Genomic DNA, 14,539 nt, shown 5'->3' on the forward strand with positions numbered 1-14,539 from the left:
ATGTAGGCCTAGTTGATTTTTCCCGAGAATGGGCTCAACCATGTCACTCCCACTACCATGCGTGACTGGGGCACGTACAAATAACTTTTTGCCATGCTCGACACCATCTAAAGCAACTTTGTTTCAGTGGTGTCATCAGATCATAGCAGGACAGGTTCAGTAACCTATATTGTTTGTTTGTCTCTGGTCTGGTCTCAAGCGTGTTGTGGGTGTCATCATGGACTGCCTGTCATGCACGTCTGCAGCCGGACAGGTTTTTTTTAAAGACTACTTGGAATAAAGTAACCCGTGACAACATTTAAAAACGGCCCTAACATCTCTCATTCGAGTATACTATTCTGTGAACGGGATTTCATTTACAGCCCATAGTTCCACCAATGATAGAATAGTTACAGATTTTCTGGTACTACCTTGTCTGAAACTCGTACACTTCTGCCATGCTTCCTGCTGTCGTGTTTTGTTTGTGATGTCAAAGAGAGAGCTGTTGATATCGACATGCAGATGTTTCTCCTTTTTCACATCTTTTGATGAAGTTCCGTTGGCACGTTTTCGCTTGCAGCTCATTTTGCAAAGGAGGGAATTATCAGCAAGTAAACAATTCAATGTTCTTGCCCCCAGTGTTCCTCTTCGCTGCTCACTCACTGTTGGTTGTGGTTGCACGTGGCGAGTGCCAGTGACGACTTTTGTCCAGCGCCACTTTGTTTGTCAAAATAAAAGTTCAAATCAATGTAATGGCACTCAAACTTTCTTTAACGTTTTACTCATTGTAGATTTGTCCACAATGTTTGCATTTCTGTGTCATAGCTGACACTCCAGTATTCTTTTTCAGCTCACGTCATTGGACTCGTTTGAAATTGCACTGCATTTGCGCTCATCTTTATGCAAACCTGCTGTGTGGCAAGAATTCATTAGGCCTACAATGTAGACTAATTTATTTACATCAATTTACAAAGACCTACAAAAACAGTCGCCAACAGTCTACAAAAAACTGAATTCATTAGTGAAAGAAAATGCAAAGAAACACCAAGACAATGGTGTATATTTGGCATTGTCAGCAGTGAGTCAGGGGCGCTGCTAAAAACGTTGGGCCCCATGAAAGATTCAAATTTTGGGTCCTGAATGACAAATTATGGCTATGTCTCAAATGACGCACTTTTGTCAGTGCACTGACAGTCAGTGCATGGCATTAGCTCGCCAAAATATGAGTTGTCTGCTGTTTACAATGCACAGCGTCTGGTGCTTGTATTTCCATGTCCTTCACCCCAAAGGACAACAATCACACATTATAATCACACACAGTATAACCAATACTTTGGTTGGCATGAAAAGGTTGCTGTCCCATCAACATTACTTACAGAATTAGGACACTGTTGACCAAACTCTTCTACTGAACTGAATGCCACATTTCCTCCCTGTCATTGTCAACATGGCCGCCGTTAAGTGCGTGCAGTGTCCATCAATGTTTCTCCATATTCTCTATGTTATGTTTTTTTATGTTATGTTGTATGAATGTATGTTGTGTATGTGAGTACTGTATACTGTACAATGCAGTGGGTGAAGCCCAAGACAAACTCCCCCCCGGGACAATAAAGTGCACTCTGACTCTGACTCTAACTCTGCTAGTTAGCCTCCAATACAGTTATGACAGAGAATTGCACTCATACATGAAAAGGTGGATCTTCCCCATGTCCGCCATTTTGCATTTCCAGAAATAGACATGTAAAAATTACTGTACTTTAGTCACGCTAGTAAATATTATTTATTACGCAGTAAATATTCATAAAAAGATCAAATTTGGCAATAGGCAGCAGCACAGCTTTTTGGGGGCACCCTGTATATAGACCACACATCAAAAAGACAAATTAACATTTTAAAAGACACTTTACTCTTTACGAAAGGGTAATTTCATGTGAAGTCAGACACTTTGGAGCCTGACCGACATGGACTTCAATTAAACTTGGAGTGCCTTTTTAGTGAAAAGGTAAAACCCCCAGAACTACATTTTCATGAGAGGAGGAAGGAAGTCTTAATTAAGAAGGTAGGACATTATACATTCATCCTTGATGTGTTAATTTAAGACACACAATGCTGATTGTTTGAAAGCTCTTTTCTGGCTCTACATATTAAACAAACATTATGGAAATCAACAATCATCTGAGTAAATATCAAAAATGGAATATCAAAAAAAGAAAAAATTAAGGCATTACCTTATCACTATAAAGGCACACCACATTTAATTAAAATGTGTGTCGGTCAGGCCCCAAAGTGTCCGATATCACATGAAATGACCCGAAAGATACATACATACATACATAAATGTCAGGCCAAAGGTACGTGTGTATAACCCTATAAAATCTGACACACCTGAACCATTCGAATGATAAATGATGGACAGGAAGACTACGAACAATAGTTGCATCACTTTCCTGTACATTCGCACTATCTCGTCTTGAAGTCAAGCATAATTTCGGCAATGCTGTTCAATTTATTTTCCTCCAGTGCACCAATCAAGCGCCCAAGCTTGGCATTTCTGCCCTCGGACTGGATGAACCGCCCCAGTAGTTGATAAGCCTGTTCGTAAAGCCCCTCCCTTTCATACTCGTATGCAAGATTGTCAATTGCAGTTCCTTGTAGTCCACGGCAACCTTTCTGTAAGGTTCGTCCAACTCTCTTCCACTCCCGGCCAATGTTCGCTGCAAACCGCTGCTGATCAGCAGAGGTCAGTTGTCGGTCTCCTGAAAACACACACACACACACAGTCTGATCCACTTGCACATTCCAAACAGTGTAGGTCTATTCTGTTCTATAAATATCTTACATTTGTGCATGTCACACATAACCTGGGGTGGGTGCAGCATCCCAACCAAACAGCTCTTTCTCCATGATGCAATCACACCCATAGGACAAAATGAACGGATTTGACTCCTCACAACAGTCTACAACAGTCTTGGATGTGGAACCCTCAGAAACTCCATTCATTCAATCTTTTTTTCAGTTTGGCTTCCCAAAAAACAAGTCTGACAGGCGGACAACAGATGCGTCCGTCTATGCCAGTGGTTCTCAACCTTTTTTGTCCAACTTTGCGGCCTTGTGGACACAGGAGGGAATCACAATTAAGAAACGCGTCACGGGCCCCTGCCGTGGCCAACCGGTAGGGCACTCATCTACCATGTGGCTGACCTGGGTTTGATTCCCGGCCCGGGTCCTTTACAGACCCCCTCCCCGTCTCTCTCCCCATTCGCTTCCTGTCCACCTCTCACACTGTCCTGTCGAATAAAGTCGGAAAAGACCCCCCCCCCCCCCCCCCCCCCCCAAAAAAAAGGATAAAAAGAAAGAGAAACACGTCACGGACTGACAAACCCTCTTATATAGAGATGCATAGGACGCATCTAAAAACTTCAAGCCAGACTCAAGCCATAATTTGCATTCCTATTCCTAGTTCAAGATGTGGTCTTCAGGACCCCCTACACCAGTCTTGAATACTGCAGTCCAGAATAGACCCAAAGATGCAGTAGCTTTTGTTCAGCAAATTGTGAGATCCTGGTCAGCTAATGGGGGCATGGATTTGTTTACATAGTGTTTGAAATGTCTTATAACAGAGAAGAGCGCTTCAAAACAAGAAAAAGAAATAAAACATGAACCGTCAGACAAGCAATATCAAGCAATGTTGGTGGGGATGGAAATTAAGGTAATAGCTGGGAGTGGGATATGTAGACATGAATGTATCCTTTTTTTTAAAAACTTTTTTTAAAATGTAAATTATGGAATGGATGTAACCTGGTTATTTATCGCAGGGTGAAGGTGTGGTTGGTTGTAGGAAGGCTCGCGGTACGCTACTGAGCTGTGTGTGTGTGTGCGTGCGTGTGTGGGGGGGTGTACTGTGTGTGTGTGTGTGTGTGTGGGCGGGGGGGGCATGTATGGACTGGATGGGTCAGGGGCAGTGGGTTAGGACATCCAGTGCTTCTGAGCATGTACACTGTTTTTCTTGTGAGTTAATTCTATTGTTGTACTGTTGTTTGTTTTTCTGTGTTGGTGTCATGTGTCCTATGTGTTTTATGTGCTTTATGATGCTGCAACCTCCCTGTCTCCAAAGCAAATTTCTCCTTCGTGGAGACTAATAAAGAAACCTAACCTAACCTAAAACCTAAGCAAGACGCGAGCCGTGGGTGAGGTTGTCATTAATGCATGATACATGCATACAGGTATTATACTGTAGATTAGCATTTAAAAATGTTCAGCTTTCAAATTGGGGCAATTCCTCCTGTTATTTGCCATTTTCTGATTACAAAAGGCTTGGTTGAATCTGGAAAATTAAAAACTTACCAAACACTCGTTGCTGGAACAGAAAACAGTTTTTGGGTACTTCATTTGGCTGTACAGCTTGAGGAGCATAACTCTTTGCTAGTGCTTGTTCCAATTGAGCGATCTCGTCGTCACGAAGTCTCACGGGCTGTAAGACACAATTGGAAGCAATTGGTACCACATCTGTTGTAATGATCACCATCTGGCCCTCAGGCTCTCACTGCCCCCTATACACCTCTTCTTGTCCCTGGATAAAGGACAAACGCTTTTTTTGTACCACTAGCTGGGTCTGTTGAACGAGATCTCTCTCTTTCTCTCTCTCTCTCTCTGTGTGTGTGTGTGTGTGTGTGTGTGTGTGTGTGTGTGTGTGTGTGTGTGTGTGTGTGTGTGTGTGTGTGTGTGTGTGTGTGTGTGTGTGTGTGAGAGAGAGAGAGAGAGTGAGTGAGTGAGTGAGTGAGTGAGAGAGAGAGAGATCTGCCTTTGGCTAAATTAAGGCGAGAGGGCACACCCCAAATGCTTTTGAGATTGTTTCAGAATTTGTCTCCAATTTACAGGTCTTCTTTCAAAATAATGACAGAAAAAATTCCTTAAAAGCCGTTTGGTTGCTTATTTTTTGTAATTTTGTATGAGCACGACCACGAATTTGGCATAAATTTGTCTAAATAATATACTTTATGCAGCAAAATAGAGACTGATTTTGACATCAAACCCACACATTCAACACATGTAGACAAAGGTCTTGTTCTCCTCATTCCAAAGATGGTGATATAATGGAAAAGGGTTGGCATACTCCAGACCTACCCCTTTTGGCTCTATTTGGCTTGTGTCAAGTGATTGCTTCTGCAACTATGAAACTGCTCCAGTTTGTTATGGACGTGAAACCTTTCAAATTTTGTGTTGGAAGTTTTCAGAATTGTAGTTGTATATTTATGTATTATGCAAATTAGGCCCTAGCTCATTAAATATGCACACAGGCATCCTGAACATCAATCCATGGAATACCTAATTCTCTAATACCTAGACACACCAAACTTGGTAGACATGTTCATATCTACCCCATGTTTCTGTGTATGAAAAGAATCGTGGATGTCATTCACAGCCTGAATAATATACTGTATAATGCAAAACTTTAAACACATTTTTCTCAAAATGCGATTTTACGAATTTTTATTGCACGGAAAAGGCGATATCTCAATTTCTCTTGTACTTACACACACCTATCTTGGGGAAAACCATCTTAGCCACATACTGCAACTATCTACACAGGGATTTGTTGATATCTCATTCACAACTTGAGTCAGAGCAAGGTTTCTGAAAATAACATGGCTTTTTTCTTTTTTTGGGGGAGGGACTTTAAACAGTATTTCCTGATATCTGGGCATACAAAAGCAGATAACCACAAACCACTCCGTAGATAGTTTTATTTTGACTGTATCAACACAATGAGCCCAGATGTTTGAGTCTTGCACCATCCAATGTGGCTACAGTATTTTTTGAAATGTAACCTAAATATGCACATATTTCATGAGTTTTGGCCTTATTTGCATAAAACTACATAAAATTCAGAAAACTTCCAATACAAAAAATCTCATCTTTTATGTCCCTAATAACTTGGAGAAGTTTCATAGTCCTGTCTATTAATCTAAGCTTTTTGCCTATCTAGGTGTGCCCTCTTGCCTTAATGTAAACGTGTACTATATGGTTAATATATGTGCAGTGATGTGTGCAATGTGTTGTGTATTCTGTATTTGCTGTATGTATGCTACTGGACACCTTAATTTCCTTCGAGATTAATACATGATACTCTACTCTACTCTGGATGCTCTCTGCGCGTGGATGTGTGTCTGTATAGTGCCAAAATCTGGTCAAAGGGGGAATGTACTATACAAATTATTATAAGCCGGCTGCAACACAGCATCCCAAACCTCCCTCCATTTTGGACCAATTTTCACAAAGCATGGCTCATAGGATCTTTGTACCGAGTCACCAAAAACTGAGCCCGGTATGAGGTTCACAAGTAAGCAATTTAGTTCCAAATGTAACTGGTGTGGAAACAGGCACTGGCACTGCTCTGGGCAGCCTGAAGGCAGCATCAACGGCTTGGTTGGTTTTCCTAACACTTGTCTCAACTGGAATAGGCCTTTTGGGTTTTGTAAACAAACAGCGCCATCTGCAGGCCTGTTCTGTATTGTAAATAAACAGCGTCATCATCTCACACCCAAATATAAAAAATTGTTATGACAATGCATTGCGATACTTATTTTCACAATGTACTGCATCAATTCATGACGATGTATCATGATACATACAGTACTTTCAAGATATACTGCATGAATTCATGACAGTCAATTATATTTCAATAAATAAAATGGAATTGTGCACTGGTTAAATTGTTCAGTAAAGAGTAGGCAATATTTCTGTTGTATCAAACACAAGCAGGTAATTGGAGTGCTTCTGGGTCTTCACCTTTTTTCCTTGGTGCTCATCAGTGTAGGGGCTCTCAAACTTGGTCCAGGAAGACAGATGCTGAGGCACTCAAGGTTGCAATTTTTTTTACTTTTTTATTTAAAAAAGTAAAAAAAATTGCAACCTTGAGTGCCTCAGCATCTGTCTTCCTGGACCAATATTTCTGTTGTAATGGAAGCTCTCTCCCAGATGCTAAAATGCTTAAATAATATAAATTGACTTGAATGCTACACAGCAACTGACAAATGAGCTGTATTTATACACATTTACTGAAGTAGATATCATAATGCATCACGATTGCAATGCATCATGATTGCAATGCATCGTGATAGAATCGCATTGTGGCATGTGTATCGTGATGCAATAAATACCCAGCAATAAATAAGTCACTAAGGATAAAAGCATCAGCTTTGTAAAGTGCAATATAATGTAATGCAATGTGTTTTTTAATGTTTTGTTTTTTGGGGATTTTATTGCTTTAATGCAGACAGGACAGTGAAGAGACAACAGGAAGCGAGTGGGAGAGTGAGATGGGGAAGGACCAGGGAAGGACCCGGTCCAGACTCGAGCCCGGGTCGCCCGCATATGGTATCACGCACCCCCCAATGTAATGTGTGCTTACCTGTGATATTCTTATATATGTCAGGCAGCATTCCAGGTCATTCAAGCAGAGGTCCAGCGTGTGCGTGGCTGCCTTCAGCTGCATCTGAATGCTGACATCTTCAGGTCGAATGAGCAGTCTAGACGCATGTTGGTGCAGAGCCTGCCCCAGTAGTCCGCAGGCGTAGCTCTCTAAGAAGCGCCGACACGAGCCCACCGCCATGAACTTCAGCTCCAGTCCGAGGGCAGGGTCAGCATCGTGCAACTTCAAGATCTCATACCCCTCATAGCCAATTACATCTGTGGGAATAGAAAACCTCTCCTTAAAATACGTTTTCTGGCTAGAATTGCGAAGTATCTGGACACAAAGGCTATGATGACCTTGGCAGGTGCTATTATTCAACCCTACTATGATTACGCCTGTTGTTCTTGGTATAATGGCCCAAGTAAGTATTTTAAAAACAAGCTTCAGACCTCACAAAATAAACTGGTAAGAATCATACTAAACCTACCCCCAAGAACCCACCTTGATCCCATTCACTTTCAAAGGCTGGGATGGCTAAAAGTTGAGGAAAGAGTTTGTCAAATTGAGATAACCATGGTACACAAGATTTTAAAAGGAGATGTTCCTAAGTATTTAAGTAACTTTTTTAGGAGAGTGCGGGATGTTCATAGCCACTCCACTAGAGGGAGTGCCACTGATTTTGTTCCTCCTAGAGTACAGACCGGACTCATTTTTATCTGTTGCATCAAATATGTGGGACAGATTACCAAGTAATGTAAAGACAATCAGTAACTTAGATGGGTTTAAACGTGCTTTGAAGACGTGGATAAGGGGGCAGTCAGTGTAGGGAGTCCTTATTATGCTATATGTTGTTGTATGTTGTTGTATATTGTATATAATATGAAATTGTGGAGCTTTTATATACAAACCAAGTAGGGAGTTCTTATGTTATGTTGTTGTTGTATGTTGTTGTATATTGTATATAATATGAAATTGTGGTGCTTTTATATGCAAACCAAGTAATGTGGTATTGCAGTCTTAGTAGTAATTGGTGTTTCTTATTTATTCATTTTCAATGGAGTTTTAGTTGCCACAACGCCACTCATGCCATTTTAACATCTGCTGCCATCCAACATCAAGGACCACAATGGAAATAAGCCCTTGGGCTTCATTGTGTAATCCTGACTCTCTGTTGTTTTCTTTTAGTGAAGTATGTGGTGTGGTTTTGCTTGAAACTAAATCATGTTTGCTTTTATTCAAGAACTGAGACTGTCAAATAAAGTCAATCAATCAATCAATCAATAAATCAAAATTTGTTTTCTGAATCTAAATTTGAATCTGAACTCGGCTTAGATTCGATTTTTCATTGATTATGCGTTTCTTTTTAATTACCGTTTTTAACTAATTCTGACAATTCAGCCATACAGAAAAGGATGCGATATTGAGGGGAAGATGTGATATCGAGCATGTGATATTGAGGGGGCTTAATGGATACAGTCTTGGGATTACAATGCTGCAGATTCAAATCCATATCAGTGGGAAGAATACAGGTGCTGCTGTCCCACATCCATGTCAGTACCAGGGCTTGACAAGAAGTCCTTACTCACTTTTTGCTCACCGGCCACAGAGGCTAGTGATTTTCCAGAGAGAAAAGCAATTCAGCTTTTCTGCTAGCCACAGTTCGATGTATTTTCTATACCATGACACATATAAGCTCAGGAAATGATAGAAGTGATAAAACAAGACAATCAGTACTATGAAAACAGTGTTTTAAATGAAACTACATACAGTATATCAGACAAATGAATGATCTTTCTTGAATCTAAATATCACACAAGGTGCAAAAACAGGCTACTGTATATACTAATGAGATATCTCATACCCAAAAATAAGTTACCGGTACCTGCCAAAGTGAGACCGGCGCTAGTGAGACCGAAATTGTTAATGATCGATTCTTTACATTATATTGCCATTTCAGCAGCTATGGCTATTTCATGGCCAAAACAGATAGAAAAAAACATTACATCACATTTAACATCCACAGCCAAGTTTTACCTATTTTTGGCAAGTTGGCAGGTGCCGGTGTCAAGCCCTGGTCAGCAAGTATACATGAACAGTTCAGTCAAGCTACTGGCAGTTATCAAACTAAGCTCAGAAAGTAGGCAAGTGAGGAGTAAGGTGTCAAGTAGCTTACATAAAAAAAACACAATGCCCACATGGACATTTCAAGACACATGTAACACAGGTAATAGTCGGGGAGGGAAAAATTAAAGGCAAAATAAAAAGGCAATTGTGCAAAAACATATTCTGTGAGTCGAGGTAAACAAGAGATTAACAATAAGATGACCAAGAATTAGTGTTTACAGATAAGCCTATGATATAACATTGTGATGTAGAAGTTAGAGAACTAAGACATACAGTAAATAGTATTCAAAAAAGCATAAATCCTGGTAAGGTGCATGAAGACATTCTGCAAAAGGTAAAGTAATCAAAAAGCAGTGCACTGAGCAATGATAGGAGTCAAGATTTCTCAATCGTCATAACCTGAAATGTACATACATTACCTGAAAGGGTGAGTTTAAGGACTTTGAATAGACTGAATTTTTGATGTATGTCTTTGTAGATTGACAACAGATCTAACATTGGTGAGAGGGACTGCATAAACAGCACCACACATCCACTCCAAGGTACCTATACAGAAGAAAAAAGACAAAAACACAAGCAATCAGAGATGGCAACCTGCCCCCCTGGCCAATGCTAGATTCATGTGATGTGTGTTTGGCGCAACCGGCAGGTGACACAAACCACTGCGGACAGACACAGACAGCCAGCCTCAGTAACTTAGCCGTATGCGTTATGTACTGTAATGTTTTAGTGACTGACTGAATGAACAAATTGAACAAATTGAGTGAACAATTACTTTGTACCTTTTCATCCATGGTGTCCATTACTTGAGCAGCACAGCATTCCAATGCTTTGTCAGTGTGGATTAATCCTACAAAGCACAATGCATAATGCACCATTCATATAGCATTAGCTCTTAACAAAGTAGCACAGCACCTGTCTATTATGGACATACCATTCACTCATTACAAACTACATGTACCATGCACCATGTGAACTCAAAATTAGGGATGCACGATGTATCGGCCAGATGTATCAGTATCGGCCACTATTTGACATTTCTCAACATATCGGACATCGGTCCAATGGGTAAAACTGGGCCGATGTTAACGCCAATGTTTTTTTTATATATGTTATGGTTCTAAAAGATTGGACTTGACGGTGACTTTCATTGTTTGTCTTCTAGTTTGTCTCTATTTTTTATCTACATTATCACAGGGAGTTATAAAAGTGTTTTTGGAAATAAGAGGACATTCATAAAAGTTTGTTTGCATCATTGTCAGTCTGTATTAAATGTTATCTCTTTAAAAAAATAAAAAACATCGGTATCGGTTAATATCGGTTATCAGCCAAAGCCGCAATATCAATATCGGATATCGGTATCGGCCGAAAGTTTTCACATCATGCATCCCTACTCAAAATATAGGATCCCCCCCCCCCCCGCCCATTTCCCCATGGGGTAACACGTTCAGCTTGACAACAAACAAGAAGAAAGATGATATGAAGAAAATCGTGAAATGAAGGTGTAAATAGGCTTAAGGGGTCAGTGTGTCAACCATGGTGGTTTGCCAAACTGCCATGACTCACATATGAACTTAAGTACCATCCCATTTCTAATCCACAGGGTTCAATTTTACGTCGGCCCACTTTTTGCTGTTATTACAGCCTGAACTCTTCTTGGAAGTCTGTCCACAAGGTTGAGGAGTGTGTTTACAGAAATTCTTGACTATTCTTCCAAATGCGCATGAGAGGTCATACACTGGTGTTTGTCGAGAAGGCCTGGCTGACAGTCTCCGCTCTTATTCATCCCAAAGGTGTATCGAGTTCAGGTCAGGTGTCTTTATGGACCTTGCTTTGTGCACTGGTGTACAGTGGCAGAGGCTACCCAGGCCTCACAGTGACGCAACACTTTCGGCTCTGCTACACTTGCTCAGGAAAAGAGCTCGTTTAGGTACTTTCGAGTTCCTTCTGGCAGGGGAACTCCACCCACTTTGTCGGGAAGCAATCAAGTTTGAGCATCACCAACGGTCCTGGATAGAGGCGTGTTCAAGGCATGTTCAAGGCAGTGACGTGGTATAAGCAGAGACGTTCTATTGGGACTAGAAGTTTGGTTTAAACTTTGGCTCAGCCTTTTCTGCCCTCGACCAGTAGCAAACCAAGGGAGGTGGGTCAACCATGCCGTTTAAGAATGTTAGTTGTTATGCTTTTGGTCAGAGGGTCATTCCATGTCAATTCACATGATTCCCTAGAATCTCCCCACATGACCCTCTCCGATTTACCCGATATCTCACATACAGGTACCTTTTGATGTCAATTGAAAGAATACCAAGTATTAGCACCCTACGTCCGACGGTTGCAGAGATGAAGCCCTCCAAAGTTGGGGTGCCATGCCCACTTTTCATCACGGATGGTGATTTTTAGGCCTGTATCTTCCTTCAAACTAAAACCAGGGGTGTCAAAATCTGCTTGTAAATTTTGTATGCAATTCACAGGCTTGAAAAGTGGGCATGGCACCCCAACTGCATGCAGTGTCCATCATTCAAGCACTGCATTTTCCGCCATTGTTAGGGGATCATCTGGGTGCTTTCAGTGCACTGACTCAACCGAAATGTTCAGCGTGAGCGCCCTAGGCACTGAAAGACAGTGCCCGAAGTGCACACAAGTGCATGGATTGAGACACGGGGAATGGCTGAGTAGCTGTTGTTGCAAAACTCTTCCATTTTCTTAATAATAAAGCTGACAGTTGACCGTCAAGAGCAAGGAAATTTCATGACTGTACTTGTTGCACAGGTGACATCCTGTGACAGTGTCATGATGAATTTCACTGAGCTCCTGAGGGTGGCCCGTTTCACAAATGTTTTTTTTTTTTTTTTTTAAACAGTCTAATTGCCTAAGCGCTTGGTTTTATTCATCTGTTGCCAGGCCAAGTGATGATGAGGACACACAATTCCGATTTGAATGGGTTAGCGAATACTTTTGGTAACATCTTAGGCCTGAAAATGTGTTGTTGTTTTTTTTTACTCAAAACATCATTAATATACACGTTGGAAATGAATCTGTGATTATAACCTAGTATATAATCTGACCCAAAAATCAGGAGGTCCTCAGTGTTACTTGTCCTGTCTTGCACTTTGATGTCAGTCTGTAGCCTATGTCAGTCACTGTGTATAGGCCTATGAGGAATGTAATTTCAATGTCCTAGTAGGCCTAGAGCTCTACGCGCTGTACGGTTTCTGAAGCCCTGTCCCAGGAATGCCTAAAAAGCCCGGTCTGGATAGGGTTAAGTAGCCTAAGCTACACAATAACACTTTATACCCATGACTGTTCAGCTATCCACAGCTCCAATTCCATCGTGAAATTTGCGGATGACACAGTGGTGGTAGGACTCATCTCCAACAACGATGAAACAGCCTACCTAAATGAGGTTGAGATGTTGTCATCCTGGTGTGCAGAGAACAGTTTAGAGCTCAACGTCACCAAAACCAAAGAACTTGTGGTGGACTACAGAAGAGGAAAAGATCAGAAGAACTATGCTCAACTGGAAATCTCTGGTACCCCTGTGGAAAGAGTGAGCTGTTTCAAGTATCTAGGCGTCAACATTTCTGAAGATCTGTCTTGGTCACCTCACATCACCACCGTAGTGAAAAAGGCCAGGCAGCGTCTGTACCACCTCAGGAGGCTAAGGAAGTTCAGAATTCCATCAGACATGCAGAAGTCCTTCTATTCTGCCACAATTGAGTCAGTAATTACAGGAGGCATTACAACATGGTATGGCAACTGCACAGCTCAGGACAAGATAGCCCTGCACCGAGTAGTGCATGCTGCAGAAAAAATCACTGGCGCCATCCTTCCAGGGCTGCAAGATGTATATGCAAGAAGGACAAAGACACGAGCACAAAGGATTATGAAAGACACATTCCATCCTAGTCACTCCATGTTTGAAAGGCTGCCCTCAGGGAAACGACTACGTTCCATAAGATGTAGAACAGAGAGACTGCGTAAGAGTTTTTTTTCCTCAAGCCATCCGCTTTTTGAATTAAGACAATAACTATTTTTAATTATTTTTTATTTTAATTTATTTTATTTTATTATTTTATTTTTTACCATCCAACACAGCACAGAGCAGTTGCAACCCCCATTTCACTGCCAATTGTGCTTGCACAAGGAAGCACGTGACAAATAAAAATCTTGAATCTTGAATCTTGAATAACACTCGTTTTTGTTTTCATTTCCGACCCAGTAAATTAAAGAAAGTGGGCTTCACATCATTCAAAATGTTAGAGACGTCTCTGACCCAAGTATAAGAACCACTGACTAAGTCAGTGATAAGAACCCATCTTCTAACAAGCACCTCGATGTTTCACCAGAGAGGTTCTAACGTTAATACCGTATACGTTATAACGTGGTTTCACGCTGTAGCATACGAAAACTGTTGCCAATTTAGTAACGTCACAGTGTGGATGCCTGGCACTTCCGATGTCTCCGAACAAACCATCATGTGTGAACCGGAGTAGAGCTCTACCCTTTGTCAGAAAGATCACGTCCCTTTCACGTTCCCAAAGCTTTGCGGATTTTAAGTTTGTAGTTGTTGCTGGCCTGGCGCTATAGTCTTTTGAGTTTGGGCTAGCAAAACAGTTGCGTATTAATAATAATAATAAAAAAAATGACCGTCACACCAAAACATTGCGTTACCTTGAACCAAGTGAACATCTAAAACATCACTGAGTATTACATTTAAAAATTACCTTAAATGATTTCGGAAAGTTGACTTCATGAAAAAGTGGTTGCATATGTTTTCGCACACTTCCTCCAAGGAAATGGCAAAAATCTGTGACGTCAGTCAAGTCCACAGTTCGCTGATTTGTTAGCAAGCTTCTGACCTCTGCCTCTCGCAGACACGGAACGCCCCTCTGAATGACTTCCAGATCTGATCAACAAAATGGTCTCTGTTTAGAGCTTTGTACTCTATTTCCCTAGCTTTTCTGGGGAAACAATTTATTTAGACAGACCAGGGAATCAGCTGAGAGAATGACCACCAGTGAC

General features: G+C 41.2%; 2 protein-coding genes across 3 annotated transcripts in view; both read right to left on the reverse strand.

Moving 5' to 3' along the window:
• The window catches only part of ogfod1 (2-oxoglutarate and iron-dependent oxygenase domain containing 1), a 38,660-nt gene extending 37,969 nt beyond the window's left edge, over window positions 1–691 (reverse strand). For both annotated transcript variants that reach the window (XM_063188647.1, XM_063188645.1), the window contains exon 1: window positions 411–691. In XM_063188647.1, coding sequence (XP_063044717.1) covers window positions 411–564 — 154 coding nt within the window. In that variant the 5' untranslated portion in view covers window positions 565–691. The remainder of the gene's footprint in view (window positions 1–410) is intronic.
• Window positions 692–1,718: 1,027 nt separating this feature from the next.
• tradd (tnfrsf1a-associated via death domain) lies at window positions 1,719–14,327 on the reverse strand. Its single transcript, XM_063188046.1, has 6 exons — window positions 14,242–14,327; window positions 10,300–10,367; window positions 9,937–10,063; window positions 7,391–7,668; window positions 4,324–4,450; window positions 1,719–2,735 (listed from the first exon to the last, which is right to left on the reverse strand). The coding sequence occupies exons 2-6, from the start codon at window positions 10,318–10,320 to the stop codon at window positions 2,440–2,442; spliced, it is 849 nt and encodes a 282-aa protein (XP_063044116.1). The 5' UTR covers window positions 10,321–10,367; window positions 14,242–14,327; the 3' UTR covers window positions 1,719–2,439.
• Between the last annotated feature and the right edge of the window lie 212 nt (window positions 14,328–14,539).

This window comes from Engraulis encrasicolus, chromosome 22 (genome assembly GCF_034702125.1).
Source record: "Engraulis encrasicolus isolate BLACKSEA-1 chromosome 22, IST_EnEncr_1.0, whole genome shotgun sequence".
In the NCBI taxonomy this organism is placed as follows: Eukaryota; Metazoa; Chordata; class Actinopteri; order Clupeiformes; family Engraulidae; genus Engraulis; species Engraulis encrasicolus.